Source organism: Squalius cephalus (assembly GCF_949319135.1).
Source record: "Squalius cephalus genome assembly, chromosome: 22".
Classification (NCBI taxonomy): domain Eukaryota; kingdom Metazoa; phylum Chordata; class Actinopteri; order Cypriniformes; family Leuciscidae; genus Squalius; species Squalius cephalus.
The window spans coordinates 982,501-1,000,857 of record NC_137143.1 but is presented as its reverse complement, the minus strand read 5'-3'; the positions used below and the strand labels follow the sequence as shown (position 1 = coordinate 1,000,857).

At 38.9% G+C, this 18,357-nt stretch overlaps 1 protein-coding gene across 3 annotated transcripts in view; it reads left to right on the top strand.

Annotated features, from left to right (window-relative positions):
- The window catches only part of pparg (peroxisome proliferator-activated receptor gamma), a 36,701-nt gene that overhangs the window by 16,637 nt on the left and 1,707 nt on the right, over positions 1-18,357 (top strand). For all 3 annotated transcript variants that reach the window (XM_079857240.1, XM_079857241.1, XM_079857242.1), the window contains exons 3-7: positions 2,557-2,726; positions 7,173-7,311; positions 11,523-11,722; positions 15,752-16,220; positions 17,427-18,357. The exon at positions 17,427-18,357 is cut by the window's right edge and continues 1,707 nt beyond it. In XM_079857240.1, the coding sequence (XP_079713366.1) occupies positions 2,557-2,726; positions 7,173-7,311; positions 11,523-11,722; positions 15,752-16,220; positions 17,427-17,674 (1,226 nt within the window). In that variant the 3' untranslated portion in view covers positions 17,675-18,357. The remainder of the gene's footprint in view (positions 1-2,556; positions 2,727-7,172; positions 7,312-11,522; positions 11,723-15,751; positions 16,221-17,426) is intronic.

The following is an 18,357-nucleotide window of genomic DNA, read 5'->3' as shown; positions in this document are numbered from 1 at the left end:
ACTGCACTCACACTCATTACTCACTCACTTAATAATAACCCAACGAGTAACCCAACTATGGGCTGGTATAGAGGACAGAGTACAGCACTCACACTCATTACTCGCTCACTTAATAATAACCCAACGAGTAACACAACTATGGGCTGGTATAGAGGACAGAGTACTGCACTCACACTCATTACTCACTCACTTAATAATAACCCAACGAGTAACCCAACTATGGGCTGGTATAGAGGACAGAGTACTGCACTCACACTCATTACTCACTCACTTAATAATAACTCAACGAGTAACCCAACTATGGGCTGGTATAGAGGACAGAGTACTGCACTCACACTCATTACTCGCTCACTTAATAATAACCCAACGAGTAACCCAACTATGGGCTGGTATAGAGGACAGAGTACTGCACTCACACTCATTACTCACTCACTTAATAATAACCCAACGAGTAACCCAACTATGGGCTGGTATAGAGGACAGAGTACTGCACTCACACTCATTACCCACTCACTTAATTATAACCCAACGAGTAACCCAACTATGGGCTGGTATAGAGGACAGAGTACTGCACTCACACTCATTACTCACTCACTTAATTATAACCCAACGAGTAACCCAACTATGGGCTGGTATAGAGGACAGAGTACTGCACTCACACTCATTACTCACTCACTTAATAATAACCCAACGAGTAACCCAACTATGGGCTGGTATAGAGGACAGAGTACTGCACTCACACTCATTACTCACTCACTTAATAATAACCCAACGAGTAACCCAACTATGGGCTGGTATAGAGGACAGAGTACAGCACTCACACTCATTACTCGCTCACTTAATAATAACCCAACGAGTAACCCAACTATGGGCTGGTATAGAGGACAGAGTACTGCACTCACACTCATTACTCACTCACTTAATAATAACCCAACGAGTAACCCAACTATGGGCTGGTATAGAGGACAGAGTACTGCACTCACATTCATTACTCACTCACTTAATAATAACCCAACGAGTAACCCAACTATGGGCTGGTATAGAGGACAGAGTACAGCACTCACACTCATTACTCACTCACTTAATAATAACCCAACGAGTAACCCAACTATGGGCTGGTATAGAGGACAGAGTACAGCACTCACACTCATTATTCACTCACTTAATAATAACCCAACGAGTAACCCAACTATGAGCTGGTATAGAGGACAGAGTACTGCACTCACACTCATTATTCACTCACTTAATAATAACCCAACGAGTAACCCAACTATGGGCTGGTATAGAGGACAGAGTACAGCACTCACACTCATTACTCGCTCACTTAATAATAACCCAATGAGTAACCCAACTATGGGATGGTATAGAGGACAGAGTACAGCACTCACACTCATTACTCGCTCACTTAATAATAACCCAATGAGTAACCCAACTATGGGATGGTATAGAGGACAGAGTACAGCACTCACACTCATTACTCGCTCACTTAATAATAACCCAACGGGTAACCCAACTATGAGCTGGTATAGCAGCACTTTCCCAACTATGGGTTATTTTAACAGTTTTAACATCCAACAGTTACTGTAAGTGAACTATTTATTTTTATTTATTCCATTATTTTAATAAATAAAATACACATTGTTTTCAAATACAGATTGTTTATTTGTATAAAACAATAAATATGTCTCAACAAATATATATTTAAATTACAAACTAAATATTGGGAAGTCTAGAATTTAATTTAAAAACAAAATCGTGCACATAAATTAAAAATACACAAGTGTACATACAACATACGTATTTAACCCAACAGCCGGGTTATTACTAGAAATTACCCAACGATTTTAAAAATGACCCAACATAGTGACCCAATATGTGTAACCCAACGGTTTTTACTGTGCATTATACCGACATTGTGTTCTGGGGACTAAACGGTTTATTTTACAGTGTCCTTATTACACGTTACATCTCCTTACTACAGTAATAAGTGCAAATTATGTATAATTACATGCAACAAACCCTAATCCTATATTACGTGCATGTAGTTAATTAATATTACTCAGTACTTAAATGCATAATTACACTGTAAAATAAAGTGTAACAAAAGTAGGAAACTTTGATGCTGGGAGAAGTTAAAGGGATAGTTCACTCAAAAACAACAACTCTCTCATCATTTACACTAACGGTCAAGTCTGGGGTCATTAAGATGATGTTTTTGAAAGAGTGTCTTATGCTCACCAAGGCTGCATTTATTTGATTTAAAAATTCAGTAAAAAAAAAAAAAAAGTAAAATTTTATTCCACTGTAAAACAGCTGTTTACATTCTATTAATCTAAAAATAGATTTAAAAAAATACTGTATTTTTGATTAAATAATGCAGCCTTAGTGAGCAGAAGAGACTTTAAGAAATCTTAACTATTCCAAACTGTATTTTTAATTATTGAGTGAACTATTCATTCAACTCTTTTAGTTTTACCGTAATATGACTGTACAAGTAAGTATCTGTTTAATAAATGTGTTTCTTATTCTAAAGCTGCTCTCTCTGATCCGTTTCAGACTTGATCAAGCTTGAACCCGAGTCTCCTCCTCAGTTTGCAGAGAACAGCCTGTCGTTCTCCAAAGCTCAGGACGACCCGTCGGCCTCGGTGTTGAACATCGAGTGTCGTGTGTGTGGAGACAAGGCCTCGGGCTTCCACTACGGCGTTCACGCCTGCGAGGGATGCAAGGTACGCCTTAAAACCACACTTCACACAAACATAACACTCATTAGTCACTGAGAAATATGCCCTGAAAATATGAAACATCCAGCTGAACACACCCCCAGTCAAAGGTTTGGGATCGGGAAGATTATTAATGTTTTTAAAAGAGTCTCTTCTGCTCACCAAGGCTGCATTATTTCATCAGAAATACAGTAAAACAGTGTGATATTATTCCAGTGTAAATCAGCAGTTTTCTATGTGAATATATATATATAGTAAAGTGTCATTTATTCCTGTGATCCAGAACGTTTGACCGGTAGTGTGTGTTGTCTGGCATTGCTTGTTCAGTGTTTAGAGTCGGGATGATCGCACACAATCCCACGGGATCAGCCGGAGCTCAAGCGATCCTGGTGTCAAACTCACCGCTTTACACTTTCCAGCTCAGATCTGTAACCATCACACCACAGCACCCACACACACACACACACACATGTTTGATAGAGAACATGCATTAATACCCCGAAGACATGACACTCTTCCAGTCATTCTGACAAATTTAGAACATTGAACATCGAATTCATTCTCAGACATGCAGATAAGGTCTGAAAATGCTTCTGAACCCGTCTGACACTTCAACCGCAAACCCTCGGCAAGTTTCCACTGTGGCAGAAATATGTACGGGCAGAAAGATATGTCTCAATAAGAATAATCATTTGAGTGGGTGACCTAGACATCTCAGGTGCTCACATTTCCCACACACTCGACGTCTGTGGTTTAGATGAGACATCGCGCACACACACACACACACACACTCGCCCTCGTACGCGCTCTACACTTTCTTTTTTAAAGAAATCAATACTTTTATTCATCAGTGATGCATTAGATTGATCAGTCGTGCAGTAAAGACGTTTCTAATGAACAAAAGATTCTATATCAGATCAATGCGGTTCTTTAGAACTTTCTATTGATCAAAGAATCCTGAAAAATGAAATGCATCACGGTTTCCACTAAAATATGATAATAATAATGAATGTTTCTTGAGCATCAAATCCTCATATTAGAGTGATTTCTGAAGGATCATGTGACACTGAAGACTGGAGTAATGATGAAGATTCAGCTTTGATCACAGGAATAAATTACACTTTACTGTATATTCACATAGAGAACAGATGATTTACACTGGAATAATATTACACCATTTTTGATCAAAAACATAGTCGAATCTCTTCTGAACGCTAGAGTAGATATCATCACACAAACGTTTCTGAAAAGTGTTGATGCGAAGACTTTTGCAACAGGATGATCCTTTAAAACAACGCAAATCTGGTGGCTAACCACATCCACGCTCGATCTGCTGCTTTCTCTGAAGAATCAAAGGACTTCGCCAGAACCGTTTAATGTGTGTTTGTCTGATAAACACATTTCAGAACCAACTAAATTTGGGATGGTCCTACTGTGGCTTTACTAAAAATGGTCCGACCACAAGAGAAACTGGTATTGTTCCCCGTCCCGTCACTTAACAATGCTTAAAGATGAGTTCAGCCAACCAGGTTAACTCATTTATTGTTCAACAATACAAAGCCATGCTGTTACACCTTACTATATATATTTTTGGCCTACGATGTTTCTAAATTTAAAAGTGGAGGTATCGAGAGGCAGAGTAAATGCATGAAAAACATCCTCTTTTAAAGGCTCTTTCCTGTGTGCATAGTTCTCACATCACTATGTATTTTTTTACAAACTAAAAATACTGCATGGAGCGGCTCTGTGACAACACATGTGTATGAAAATGTCTACCAAAAATAGATAGTCGACGTCTTGTTGCACCCTGTGTTGTTTCCACTGGAAATCTGCTCTGGTTTAGAAGCGTATTCGTCGTTGCACGTGGCTCTTCATAATATTTGCACATGCATTCTCCACTTATTAATGATGAGTGTCAAGACTAAGACGAACAAGAATTGTTTTCTGGCCAAAGTCCAGAGCTGGCCGTTCTTGTCAGTGCTAATGCGGGGTTATTTAGATAAAGCCTGCTATCGCGAGACCACAGGTTATCTCTGGGTGCGTAATGACTCGAGTGACATGTTTGAATCGAAATCTCTTAGATTTCTCCAGATTAGAGCGAGATTTAAAGCACTGAGAGCAACACTGTGTGTGTGTGTGTGTGTGTGTGTGTTTGACTATATTACATGTAATTACTGTAGTAATAACTATAAATGATGCATAATTACATGCATCTAACCCTCAACCAAACCCTAACCCTATAGTAAGCACTTAATATTACTCAGTACTTGAATATATAGTTACACTGTAACAACGACACCTTAAAATAAAGTGTAACCCCTTTATTTTAAGGTGTCTTTGTTACAGTGTTATTTTATATTTAAGTACTGAGTAATATTAAGTACTTACTTTAGGGTTAGGGTAGGATTAGGATTGGGTTGCATGTAATTATGCACAATTTACTGTTATTACTATAGTAAGTACATGTAACATGTAACAATGACACTGTAACCAAATTCACCTAAAAATCTTTTATTATGAACCCATATTAGTCTCTTTTGCGATCACCACAGTGATTGTCGCTCTTTGTCTTGTGACGAACGGGATTTGAAGCTTTCGAGCATTATAATGAATCACCATAAAAGTTCCCTCTTAAAATCAAGGGTTTTTTGCAGTGATGGCATAGAAGAATCGTTTATGGTTCCTCAAAGAAGCTTTCAGTGAACAGCTATTAATCATTTGAATAATCTGAAGAACCTTTTCCACTGTAAAGAGTCACTGAAGGTTCCATGGATGTTAAAGGTTCTGCCAGTAAAGAAGAGTCATACTGGAAGTTTATGTTGCTCATCTTCCTCATCATCGAACTCCAGGACTGGATCAGTCTGATTTCTGAACAAATCATGTCTCATGTTCTGTGAACTGAATCAACGGACTCGCTCACAAACCGTTGTTCTCAGATCAGACTGTGTTGCTGGATGATGATGGTGAAGATGTCGAGGTGTAATCACACAAATCCTAGAATACTATAGGAATATAAGTCATTTAGATACTAATATAGTTTTTATTCATATTTTGAATTAGTTTTTATTTTTATATTTTCAGTTTTAATTTTAATTTTAGTTAAAGTCTTAGTAAATGTGTTGTTTTTTAAATGTCTATACAAGTTTTTATTAATTTTTTATTAATTTTTTTACTTTTTTTTATTTATTTTTATGTTTTCCGTTTTATGTACCGTTAACCCTGTGTGGCACTTCTGTGTGCTTTTTGAAGTTTGAAAGCTTCAGTCCCGATTCACTGTAATTGAATGGAATTCCTTTTGAGTTCGATGGGAGAATGCAGTGATTTGGAATTTGTTCATTTTTGGGTGAACTTTTCCTTTAAAGATACATGATGTAGCGTTTGTCCCTCTAGTGGTTAAAAACAAAACTGCATGTATTTTGCAGAAGAACATTGTTGTGGTTGTGCTTCTGCTCTGAGCGGATGAATATGATTCTTCTTCTGCTCATAAAACATTCACTACTAGAGATATAACCAGTTTAGATGAAAGATCTCAAGCTGAGCTGAAGAGTTACTGTAGTTTTACTCATTAATAAACTCGATACTTCCTTAAGAATACATTTACAACACTTCAAATCCCTCAGTTCTTCATCTCCTGAAGACACGCTGATGTTGATTCTTGTTTTATTATGATTCTCTTTCCTCCAGCAGACTCTCCTCTGTTCACACACACACACACACACACACACACACACACACACACACACACACACACACACACACATACACACACAACTAACCCCTGCCACACACACACTCACACACACACACACACACACACACACACTCAACTAACCCCTGCCACACACGCACATACACACACACACTCAACTAACCCCTGCCACACGCACGCACACACACACACACACACACACACACACACACACACACTCAACTAACCCCTGCCACACGCACGTACACACACACACTAACACACACACACACACACACACACACACACACACACTCAACTAACCCCTGCCACACGCACACACACACACACACACACACACACACTAACATACACACACACACACTAACACACACTCTCTCTCACACACACACACACACACACACACACACACACACACACACACACACACACATACACACACAACTAACCCCTGCCACACACACACTCACACACACACACACACACACTCACACACACTCACACACACACACACACACTAACATACACACACACACACACACACACACACACACAGTATCAGCAGAGAATTGAGTGGTGGGATCAGTGAAGTGTTCAGACCTCAGGTCTATAGGAACTGCTATTGTGATTCTTGACAATGAGTTGAATAGATCAGATATGTTTTTAAAGAATTCTAACAAGGCATCAGGAAAGCCTTTTCCCCTTCCTTCCTGACGGCATTCCTTCTCCTCTTCTGTTGGCAGGGATTCTTCCGCAGAACGATCCGCCTGAAGCTCGTGTACGATCACTGCGACCTGCACTGTCGCATCCACAAGAAGAGCCGCAACAAGTGCCAGTACTGCCGCTTCCAGAAGTGCCTGATGGTGGGCATGTCACACAACGGTGAGCTCTGAGTAAACCCTGCGCTCATGAGAGAGGCCTGCGTTTCACAGAACTGCTTTCTGTTTGAACCACTCGAGACACACACACACACGCAAGCACACACACACTCTTCAAACGCTACGCGCTGAGACGCTGCGCTGTTGTTTCCTTCGTGTGGTTCCTCTGCAACATATGTGGCATTTCTTTCAGAACGTGCAGAGATCTTGTGTGTGTTGTGTGTGTGTGTGTGTGTGTGTGTGTGTGTGTGTGTGTGTGTGTGTGTTCGTTGCCTCTGGGCTTAAAGGCAGAGTGACACTTTACTTGCAACCCTGCAACCGCACCAGTCTTGGTTAAAACACCTCAGCGTGGAACACCACATGTCATTACCATCATCTGATCTATCTATCTATCTGTCTATCTATCTATCTATCTATCTATCTATCTATCTATCTATCTATCTATCTATCTATCTATCTATCTATCTGTCTATCTATCTATCTATCTGTCTGTCTGTCTGTGTCTATCTATCTGTCTGTCTGTCTGTCTGTCTGTCTATCTATCTATATTTTTTAATCTATCATCTGTCTGTCTGTCTGTCTATCTATCTGTCTGTCTGTCTGTCTGTCTGTCTGTCTATCTATCCGTCTATCTATCTATCCGTCTGTCTGTCTGTCTGTCTGTCTGTCTGTCTGTCTATCCGTCTATCTATCCGTCTGTCTGTCTGCCTGTCTGTCTGTCTGTCTGTCTGTCTGTCTGTCTGTCTATCATCTATCTGTCTGTCTGTCTGTCTGTCTGTCTGTCTGTCTGTCTATCTATCTGTCTGTCTATCTATCTTTTTTAATCTATCATCTGTCTGTCTGTCTGTCTGTCTGTCTGTCTGTCTATCTATCTATCTGTCTGTCTTCAGCGCTCTGCTGTTTGCCTCTGGTCGCACTAAGGCTGATTACAGGTGTTGTCCGGCGCTCACTGAGGTCAGTCAAGTTTAGCGTTATCAGTTTGCCACATTCCCATTGGCTTGCTCTGTTTCCCCCCTCTCTCTCTCTCTCTCTCTCTCTCTCTCTCTCTGTCTCTCTCTCTCTCTCTGTCTTTTCACACACGTTGCAGTGATTGGTGGGATTTGGCTGCCTGTGTGTTTTATCAATGATTCATGAAAGTGTGGACGTTCTGCCACAAACATGCTGTGTCACTCGCTCTGGCCTCCAGCCAACCGTACAGAGAGAGACATTCGCATGCACTCATTTACTAAAGGCGTGATAGTAATTAATATGTCATATCAATCAGAGCCATTCTGCAGCAAGTCAGGGCATATATACAGTATATACACGAAAGAAACCAGTGGGGATATTAGATAACGTCTGTCATTCTGGCTCAAAAGCCGCGTGGGTTTGAAACTTACGTCAGCCGTCCCAACCCTCTAGTCAAACACTGCAATCACACAATCCTGAGCAAAGGTTTGTCAAACGTTTCTGTGCGTAAAGAAATTCAATTAGTACAATAAATCGAGGGCACGTTTTCTCGTTTCCTGTCGAACTGGCCTGAAAACTTTCCGAAGGTTTATCGGAAGACACTTAAAATTCTACATTTCAGCAGTTACAGTCTTTGAGAGCCTCACGTTTAGCCTGACATTATTTCAGCTTAATGTGCAGAATGGTTAGATGGGTTTACGAGCTGGTATGTCCCTGTTTCTGTGCGCTTTGATCACGCCGGCCGTCCTAGATTCAACGGAAATACTTACAGCTTTCTCAGAGTTGAGATTAATTTGGCATTAGATGGTATCATTAGATTAGAAGCTGTTTAAACTTGTCATTTGTCATGTGATCTTCCTAAAGCAGCTCCAGGCTGTAATGTAAAGAGAAACTCACAGCATGTTTTACATTTTAGATCTTGAAAGGATAGTTCACTCAGAAATGAACACTATTTACTCACTCAAGTTTGAATTTTTCCTGGAACACAAAAGGAGAAGTTTTCGAAGAACGCTGGTGTTGGATTATACACTGTAAAAGTGAAACGACTGTGTCATTTATTTAAAATGCAGTTTTATAAATCACGGTTTCCAGTTACGCCTGTTTTGTTCAGTTCGTCTACAAACACATTCCTAACACAAGTTCTTCTAAATAAGATTATTGAACTTTTTTATCAGCTTCCGTAGAGAAACATGCTCTGAAAGATCCATAATGTTGTTATTTTTAATATTAGTTCATTTTCATAAATATTAGGAGTTTTAATATTATTTATTCATAACTACCTGCTCTAATAAAACCAATATTAGAGCTTTGCATTTATAAGAAAAACTGACAGCGACCTAACAATGACAGTGACCTAACAAGTTATTAGCTGAATATATTAATAAATGATAACTGACAGTGAACATGAGTAAATATAAACATACAACACAAAATAGAACCAAAATGTGAAATATCTTCCAATCCTCTATGAGGTTGTGTCTCTTTCATTTGCTTCGGTAAAAGCTATTAAGTTTGTGATGGCCAAACGTATTGTGAATGGACAGATATGTGACCCTTCCCAAAGTTAAAAGGGATCAAAGTCATGGGATCGTTTGAATGTTCTGGTAACTGGGCATGTTTATGCATAAGCCCAAGAAATAACTGAAAACTCTTCATAAATTCAGTGACTTGTTTAGTGGAGAAGAAGAGAAAAGAATCCCTGACTCACACAAAGAATACACATGATTGCTTGGAAAAAGTTACAATTTGAAAGTGAAAACTATATATATAAAGTTTAAAAAGGATGTGAAGGAGCTGTTGTGAGTGTGTTGATGCTTGAGCTTCAGTAATGATCAGGGGCTTTAAAACTATTTTGACAGTTACAGATTTAAAACAAAAAGGTGTGAATAAAGAACCCTAAACTCGGACACATTGTAGCAGAGAGCGGTTCTTCTGGACGAGATGTTCTAAATACAACTGTTACTATGTGTCTTTTTAAGAGTGCAAATAACACTCCCATAGAAACAAATGAAATAAATAATTATGTTTAAATCATAGTTGTATATACACTCTTCCCCTTCTGTTTCCCCGAAGTGGTTCTTCTACGGCATTGCTGTGAAAACCTTTTGAACCTTTACTTTTAAGAGTGATAGCAAAAAGATGCCTTTATTTATAGTAAGTAAACTAACTTGAACATTGACTAACAAAATGTTTTTAGGTTTATCTTAACCCTATAATGCCGGAATTAATACATTTAAAAGCAGACAGCAAATATATAATCATTCCCAGTCCTTTTGGTTTCAGACCTGATGTATTTGGAACTTACACAACTGTGCTGAAATAAGTGATGACAGTAGATATTCCAGAGGCTGGCTATGACTATAGTCATACTTTTGTCAGACAATTTTGAATTTATGTTATCCTTAAAAATCATCTTGATAATAATAATAATACATTGACATATAAAGAGGAAAATCCTGTAGAATTATGAGTAAGGGTCAAAGGTCAAACGCCCATTGTTGTTTAGATGTCACACCTTGAATGGTTAAAGATCTTTCCACTATATTGGATGTCAGGCATCAAAGGGTTAAGTGGAAATTCTACATGAAAATTATTGATAATTTACCTTTTGTTTATGTCGAAATGAAGTATAAGTAACATTTTGGCTTATGCCCAAAGAAAATATATTAAGAAAAAAAAAATTTTCTATAAATGTTTTTGTCCTTGGAAAAATAAATGAATATTTATTCAAAATTTAAGAATCAATGTGAACCAAATTCGGTAAATAATTTGGAAAAAAACGAATGGAGTATAGTTGGTCCAGAGATGATTTATTTCAGTGCGTCTCCTGTTCTTTAGGACCAGAGAGTGTCTCAATGTCTAAAATGATATTAATACACTGAATATATTTTCATATCATGCTAAATATTGGGTCAATACAAAGATATTTTTCATAAAATCTACTTTTTGAAACTACGCTGTAGAAAAGATTACAGGAGAAGATTTCACGTGTAATTCAATGTTTTACTGTTTTTGTGAAATTTGTTGCAATTTATGAGTAAAAAATGTTTTTAGTATAAACACTCCATTTTCTCTTTAAGTGTCAGAATAAAAGCACAGAAGAATGTATTGAATCGGTCATAATGACCCGCGCTAACATGCAGAAACACTGAAAACACACTCCCACACACACATCCCCACAGACCGAGACGTTGAGCAAAGACTCCCAGCATGATGGATCTGGGATTTGGGGGTTTCTAACTGTCTGTTTGTTTGCTTTTTTCCCAGCCATTCGTTTTGGTCGAATGCCTCAGGCGGAGAAGGAGAAGCTGTTGGCCGAGTTCTCGAGTGACGTGGACCACATGCACCCGGAGTCTGCGGATCTCAGAGCGCTGGCCCGACTCCTGTACGAGTCCTATCTCAAGTACTTCCCCCTGACCAAAGCCAAGGCCAGGGCCATTCTCTCAGGGAAGACCAGCGACAACGCCGTGAGTCTGGAGGCTTTAACTACATCTGATCTGTTGCATCATTTAACGAGGTCTTAGTCGTGATGTTGCTAGAACAGGTTTTCCTGCTTGAATGTTGATTATTCTCCTCATATTCTCCATTGTTGCGGCTCCTCTCTTCCCAGTCTGTCAGTAACGCTCTGTTTACTTCCTGTCTCTATGAAGCCCCTCCTTCTGAAAAGCACACTGTGCTCTGATTGGTCGGCTGGAGCAGTGTGTTGTGATTGGTCGAGCGCTTCGAGTGTGTTTGGGAAATGTCCCGCCCCTTACCATAACCACCAGTTTAACACACTACTAACTAACTCAACCAGGCCCCGCCCCTTTATTCTGCGCATGAATTATTCAAATGAGGAAGAAACTCAAGACTACACTGGAGGCGTTTCACAGACACTGATATAGAGAAGAGCTGGAGCTTTTCATGATCACACAGCAACACTACACACTAAACACAGATGATGGAAACAGCAGAATTTGTGCTCTTCAAATGTTCAGCTCTTGACCTTTCACAGATGCAGACATTCAAAACCATGATCGGTCGCTCCCTCGCTGTCTAGACGCTCATGAAGTGCACTAGGCAGAAATTCAGGTTTCCGACGGGTGAAAACACAGATAATCTCATTCTCACGCAATACTTTCATCATATACAGTGTTGCTGTGCATGACCAATCATAACAGACATGTTTCACTCTTAGATTATTTCAAGAACATTCCTGAAATGAAAGACTTATTTACTGGTTAATATTAAAATGTTGAGGTTAAAGCAAACATCTAAATTATTTACTATTAAATGATATGCATTGGCCCATAATGTATTTTGACAATATATCAATAACACTTGCATTAAATAATAATAATGAAATTATTTTAAAGAATACATTTTAAATGTATTTTATTGGTAACACTTTACAATAGGGTTCATTAGTTAACATTAGTTAATGTATTAACTAACATGAACTAACAATGAGCAATACATTTGTTACAGTATTTAATGTTAATTAATAAAAATCCAGCTGTTCATTGTTTGTTCATGTTCACAGTGCATTAACTAATGTTAACAAGATTTTAATAAAGTATTAGTAAATGGTGAAATTAACATTAACAGAGATTACTAAGTGCAGTTCATTATTAGATCATGTTAACTAATGAACATTATTGTAAAGTGTTACCATTTTCTTCATATAAACATAGCAATAATGATTATAGCCTCTCCACTGAGCATTTCTACTTTGTTGACAGAAGTGAGTGTAAAAGCGACGGCATCACGTGTGTTTAACTGAGATATGAGCAAGGCTGTAGATGTGTGTTTAGACTAACGCTGTGAACGGTGTGAAACATCTGCTCTCTGGAAACATTCATGATTATTATCAGTGTTGAAAACAGTTTTGAACATTTTTTCTTTACTGACCCCAACATTTGAACGGTAGTGTTTAATGTTATAAAAGATTCTATTTCAAATAAATGCTGTTCTTTTGAACTTTCTATTCATCAAAGAATCCTGAAAAATCAAGTGTATCAGTTTCGACAAAAATATGAAGCTGTGTTCAACACTGATAATAATCATAAATGTTTCTTGATCATCAAATCCTCATATTAGAGTGATTTCTGAAGGATCATGTGACACTGAAGACTGGAGTAATGATGCTGAACATTCAGCTTTGATCACAGGAATAAATTACACTTTACTATATATTCACATAGAGAACAGATGATTTACATTAGAATAATATTCCACAATATTACTGGGTTTTACATGTTCTAATACGAGAGTAAACACTGAGAGCTCAGTCCTGTTGTAATAACTCCGGTCCTCAAGGGGCGCTAGAGGCTCCTTCGTGGCTGCGTCCCAGACATAGACTGTAAAAAAAGATGGACGACGCCCCTTCGCTCTCTTTCATTGATGAGAACTGAAGCCGCCAGAGTCCCGATATGGCGCTGACATATTGGAACTTGAGTCTGCGCAGTAGCGATCTCGGGACCAGACCTGCGCAGTAGTGAGCAGGAAGTAAAGCCGCGAAATAAACGCTCCGCCCTCACTCTCGCAGAATGCACTCAGGGAGAGCGGATTCTGCACACTTTTTTAAAAATTGATTGCAGTACGACAAGAGGCTTGTTAAAATAAAGTAAATACAATCTCCTCAGTCCTCCGAAGATCCCGAAAAAAATGTCCGTTGGTGCTTCAGTGACTACTTCGCTCTGAGAACCTGTCAATCACAGCTGTCAATCATGACGTTACACCACCGCATCACGTAACTAACTAAAAACCAACTTATTTTTGAAACAGACACTTGAACTTACATCAGCGTGATAAAAACGACAGCAAATGAAAGAAACCACCTTTGGAAAAAAGATATTTGAAGTGTATTTAATTGTTTAGTTGGTCTCACGTCCCGTTGAATAACACGGGGAGGCGGGGCTTATGACCTATACTAGGACCAGTCACCGGGGGGCGATCGAGACGTTTTGGCTTCACTTTTCAGGGCTTGTGCGGCACGCTTGGTCCCAGATATCATAATCTCTTGAATAAGTACTTACTTTTGCAAGTGCTAAAAAGAAAGTTCTATATAATACAGTATACATATAGTACAGTAAATTCACATACTTCTTATGTCTCCTACTGTATAGAGGGAAGTATGCCATTTTTTATGCATCAGCTGCACTGTAAAAAACTGAGTGCAGATTGTTTCAGAGGAACACCTACATGAGTTCTTGTTCAGTGCATCTACTGTAGATAAAACAAACTTGTTCAACAAGATACCTCTGACCTTGAGCTGAGAGAGAAAACCTTTAGTTTAGACCGTTTCTCCGGGTGCGTTATAGCGCCCCTTGTGTTATGAATTGGAGTCTGACATGATACACAATTACTCATGATAAAAAGCACTTGAGAGAAACCTTGAGAAGTTCATATTCAACTAATGACAAGACATGCATTGTTATATTTTAAAGAGGAGCTGTTGTGCTTTTCTCCATGTTCATCTGTGTTTAGTGTGTAGTGTTGCTGTGTGATCATGAAAAGCACCAGCTCTTCTCTATATCAGTGTCTGTGAAACGCCTGAAACGCCTCCAGTGTAGTCTTGAGTTTCTTCCTCATATGAATAATTCATGCGCAGAATAAAGGGGCGGGGCCTGGTTGAGTTAGTTAGTAGTGTGTTAAACTGGCGGTTATGGTAAGGGGCGGGACATTTCCCAAACACACTCGAAGCGCTCGGCCAATCACAACACACTGCTCCAGCCGACCAATCAGAGCACAGTGTGCTTTTCAGAAGGAGGGGCTTCATAGAGACAGGAAGTAAACAGAGCGTTACTGACAGACTGGGAAGAGAGGAGCCGCAACAATGGAGAATATGAGGAGAATAATCAACATTCAAGCAGGAAAACCTGTTCTAGTAGAGCCGGAAACAACATCAAGACTTTGAGGAAGGGCGTAATGTAGTGCCTTTCTTAAAGAAGCCATATTGTCATAATGTTTACAACCCGTGTGGTAGTACTCGAGTCCCAGTCCAACACCATATTGAAGCATTTGGACTCGTTCATAGAAAATATGTCCTTGGACTGCACTGTTTACACACAGTAAAAAACGTTGGGTTACACATATTGGGTCATTGTGTTGGGTTATTTTCCAAAAATGTTGGGTAATTTTTTTCAAATTGTTGGGTAATTTCTAGTAATAACCCAATGCATTGGGTTAAAATAACCCACAGTTGGAAAGGTGCTATACCGCCCCATAGTTGGGTTACTCGTTGTTGTTTTTTAACCCAACATTATTAAGTGACCAGCTGCATCTTTCTTAGTGGAAGCAGATTCAATCAATCAATCAACACAAAATCAATCAATCAATCAACACAAAATCAATCAAAAACAACACAAGTTGTGCTTTACAGACCCAACCTTGCAAAACATATAGACAAACACACCATAAAACACTAAATAAACCACATGTAAAGAACAGTTAAAAGCAGCGGAGAAGAGATGGGTCTTAGATTAAACTGCTCATGACGTACTTCTCGTTCACAGCCTTTCGTGATCCACGACATGAAGTCCCTGATGGAAGGCGAGCACATGATCAACTCCCGGCAGATGCCGATGCAGGAACACCGGAGATCCGACATGGGAGTCATTCACGAAGTGGAGCTGCGCTTCTTCCACAGCTGCCAGTCGAGATCGGCCGAAGCCATCAGCGAAGTCACCGAGTTCGCCAAGAGCATCCCGGGCTTCGTGAACCTGGACCTGAACGACCAGGTGACGCTCCTGAAGTACGGTGTGATCGAGGTGCTCATCATCATGATGGCGCCGCTCATGAACAAGGACGGCACGCTCATCTCCTACGGCCAGATCTTCATGACCCGCGAGTTCGTCAAGAGCTTGCGCAAACCCTTCTGCGAGATGATGGAGCCCAAGTTCGAGTTCTCCGTCAAGTTCAACATGCTGGAGTTGGACGACAGCGACATGGCGCTGTTCCTCGCCGTCATCATCCTGAGCGGAGGTGAAACACACACATCTCATACAGTCTAACCATCTCACCTAGAAGACCATAGCTTTAAAGGGATAGTTCACCCAAAAATGAAAATTAGCCCATGATTTACTCACCCTCATCCTAGGTGTTTATGACATTCTTCTTTCAGACGAACACAATCAGAGTTATATTAAAATATGTCCTGGCTCTTCCAAGCTTTATAATGGCAGAGAATGGCTGTATATTTTTTTGAAATCCATCAAATCTCATCCAGTTTAACCATCTAACCATAAGATGATTCAAAGATAGCATTAACCTTCAGGTCCGACCACAAGCTCAGTGCCTCAAACCAGGCTTAGATTCACTACACTACACTGTAAAAAATGATACACTCTAAAATATGCTGGCTTGTTTTAACCCAGCTTTGGGTCAAATATGGACAAACCCAAACGTTGGGTTAAAAATGTAATGTAAAAATCTAACCCAACGGCTGGGTTTGTCCATATTTGACCCAAAGTTTTAACAACATGTGTTTTTACATTGCTTTAACTCATCAGAATAAGTTATAGTTACAGAATAAGAAACAGTTTTCAACCTTTTTTTTAAGTTATGCAAGATTCAAGTCAGTTTAATGCAATTTAAGTTGAAATGACTTAACCCAAGTCGACTGTAATAATATATATAGGCAGCAAAAATATAAGGCAGCAACTTTTTTAAAGTTTTTAAAATTTACACAATTACTAACTGAAATTAAAATAAAAACAGAAATTATAACATGAAATCTAATTCAAAATATTAATGAAAACTATCATGATAAAAAATGTATAATATTAATTATAAATATATATTAAATATATCAAAACTATCTCAGTGACTAAATAACACTGGGTCATGAAGAGAATGAATTTTTTAATTTTCATTTAAATTTAATTTTAATATTATTTTATATTATATTAAAAAGATAAAGTATTTGAAAATATTTTTTTATTATATTTTTTCATTATAATTATTTTTAAATTATTTAAATTACAGAGAACATTTGTAAAGTAAAATTTCAAGCATTCATTGTGGTAGTTTTTAGGATTACTAAAAATGAAATCATTGTGGATTCATATTTTTCATTAAAATGTAAATATGTATAAAATGCATATTAAAATATGATGGACTGTAGACCCTGAAGCGAATCTTTTCATGAGCTTTATCCCGTTTAAACGAAGCGCTGTGTCCCTGTGCTAGATCGGCCCGGACTGCTGAACGTCAAGCCCATCGAGGATCTCCAGGAGACGGTTCTTCACTCTCTGGAGCTGCAGCTGAAGACCAACCATCCGGACTCTCTGCAGCTGTTCGCTAAAGTCCTGCAGAAGATGACGGACCTGCGCCAGCTGGTGACGGACCACGTGCAGCTGATCACACTCATGAAGGAGACCGAGGTGGACTGGTACCTTCACCCGCTCCTGCAGGAGATCATCAGGGACCTGTACTAGTGATCCTGATCCAGAGCCTGAGTCTGATCCTGAACTCCTGATCCTGGTCCTGGTCCTGGTCCTGGTCCTGGTCCTGGTCCGGGTCCTGGTCTTGATCTTGATCCTGAACTCATTCCACAGACATTTGTTTCTGGCTTTCAAGACCAGCGAAACAGGGCAGTTCCACTGTGAAGATCTGCATCAGCAAAGCCAAGGACACAGAAGTGACACTCCATATCTCATTGTTTTAACTGAAGACAGTGGTGTTCAAAAGTCTGAGATCGCATTGCAAGTCAGGGATTTATTCTCCTGTAAAGATTCAAATAAAGAGAAATAAATAAACTATTAAAGTCAAAGTCAAAGTGACCCGAATAGAAAACAAAGTGACCTGAATTTCATTTTGAAAATATTTTTTACAAATTTTTTGATCAATGAATTAGAAATTCAAGCACATTTCTCACATTCTTTCGCCTTTCAAATTCAAAATAACTCTCAATTTCATGCATAACCCTTTTAATTCAGCTCTAAATATCTCACATTGTGTGTCTTTGCCGAGCTCTTGTGGGAAATAAATAATAATCATGATATTTCATGACTCTAGATGGAGTAAATGAGCTGTTCCTCTGGGTGCTAAAGTCAGGTTATCTCCAGTATGCTTTCAGATACACATGTAGACATAATAAAATAATGTTTTAGTAAAGTTT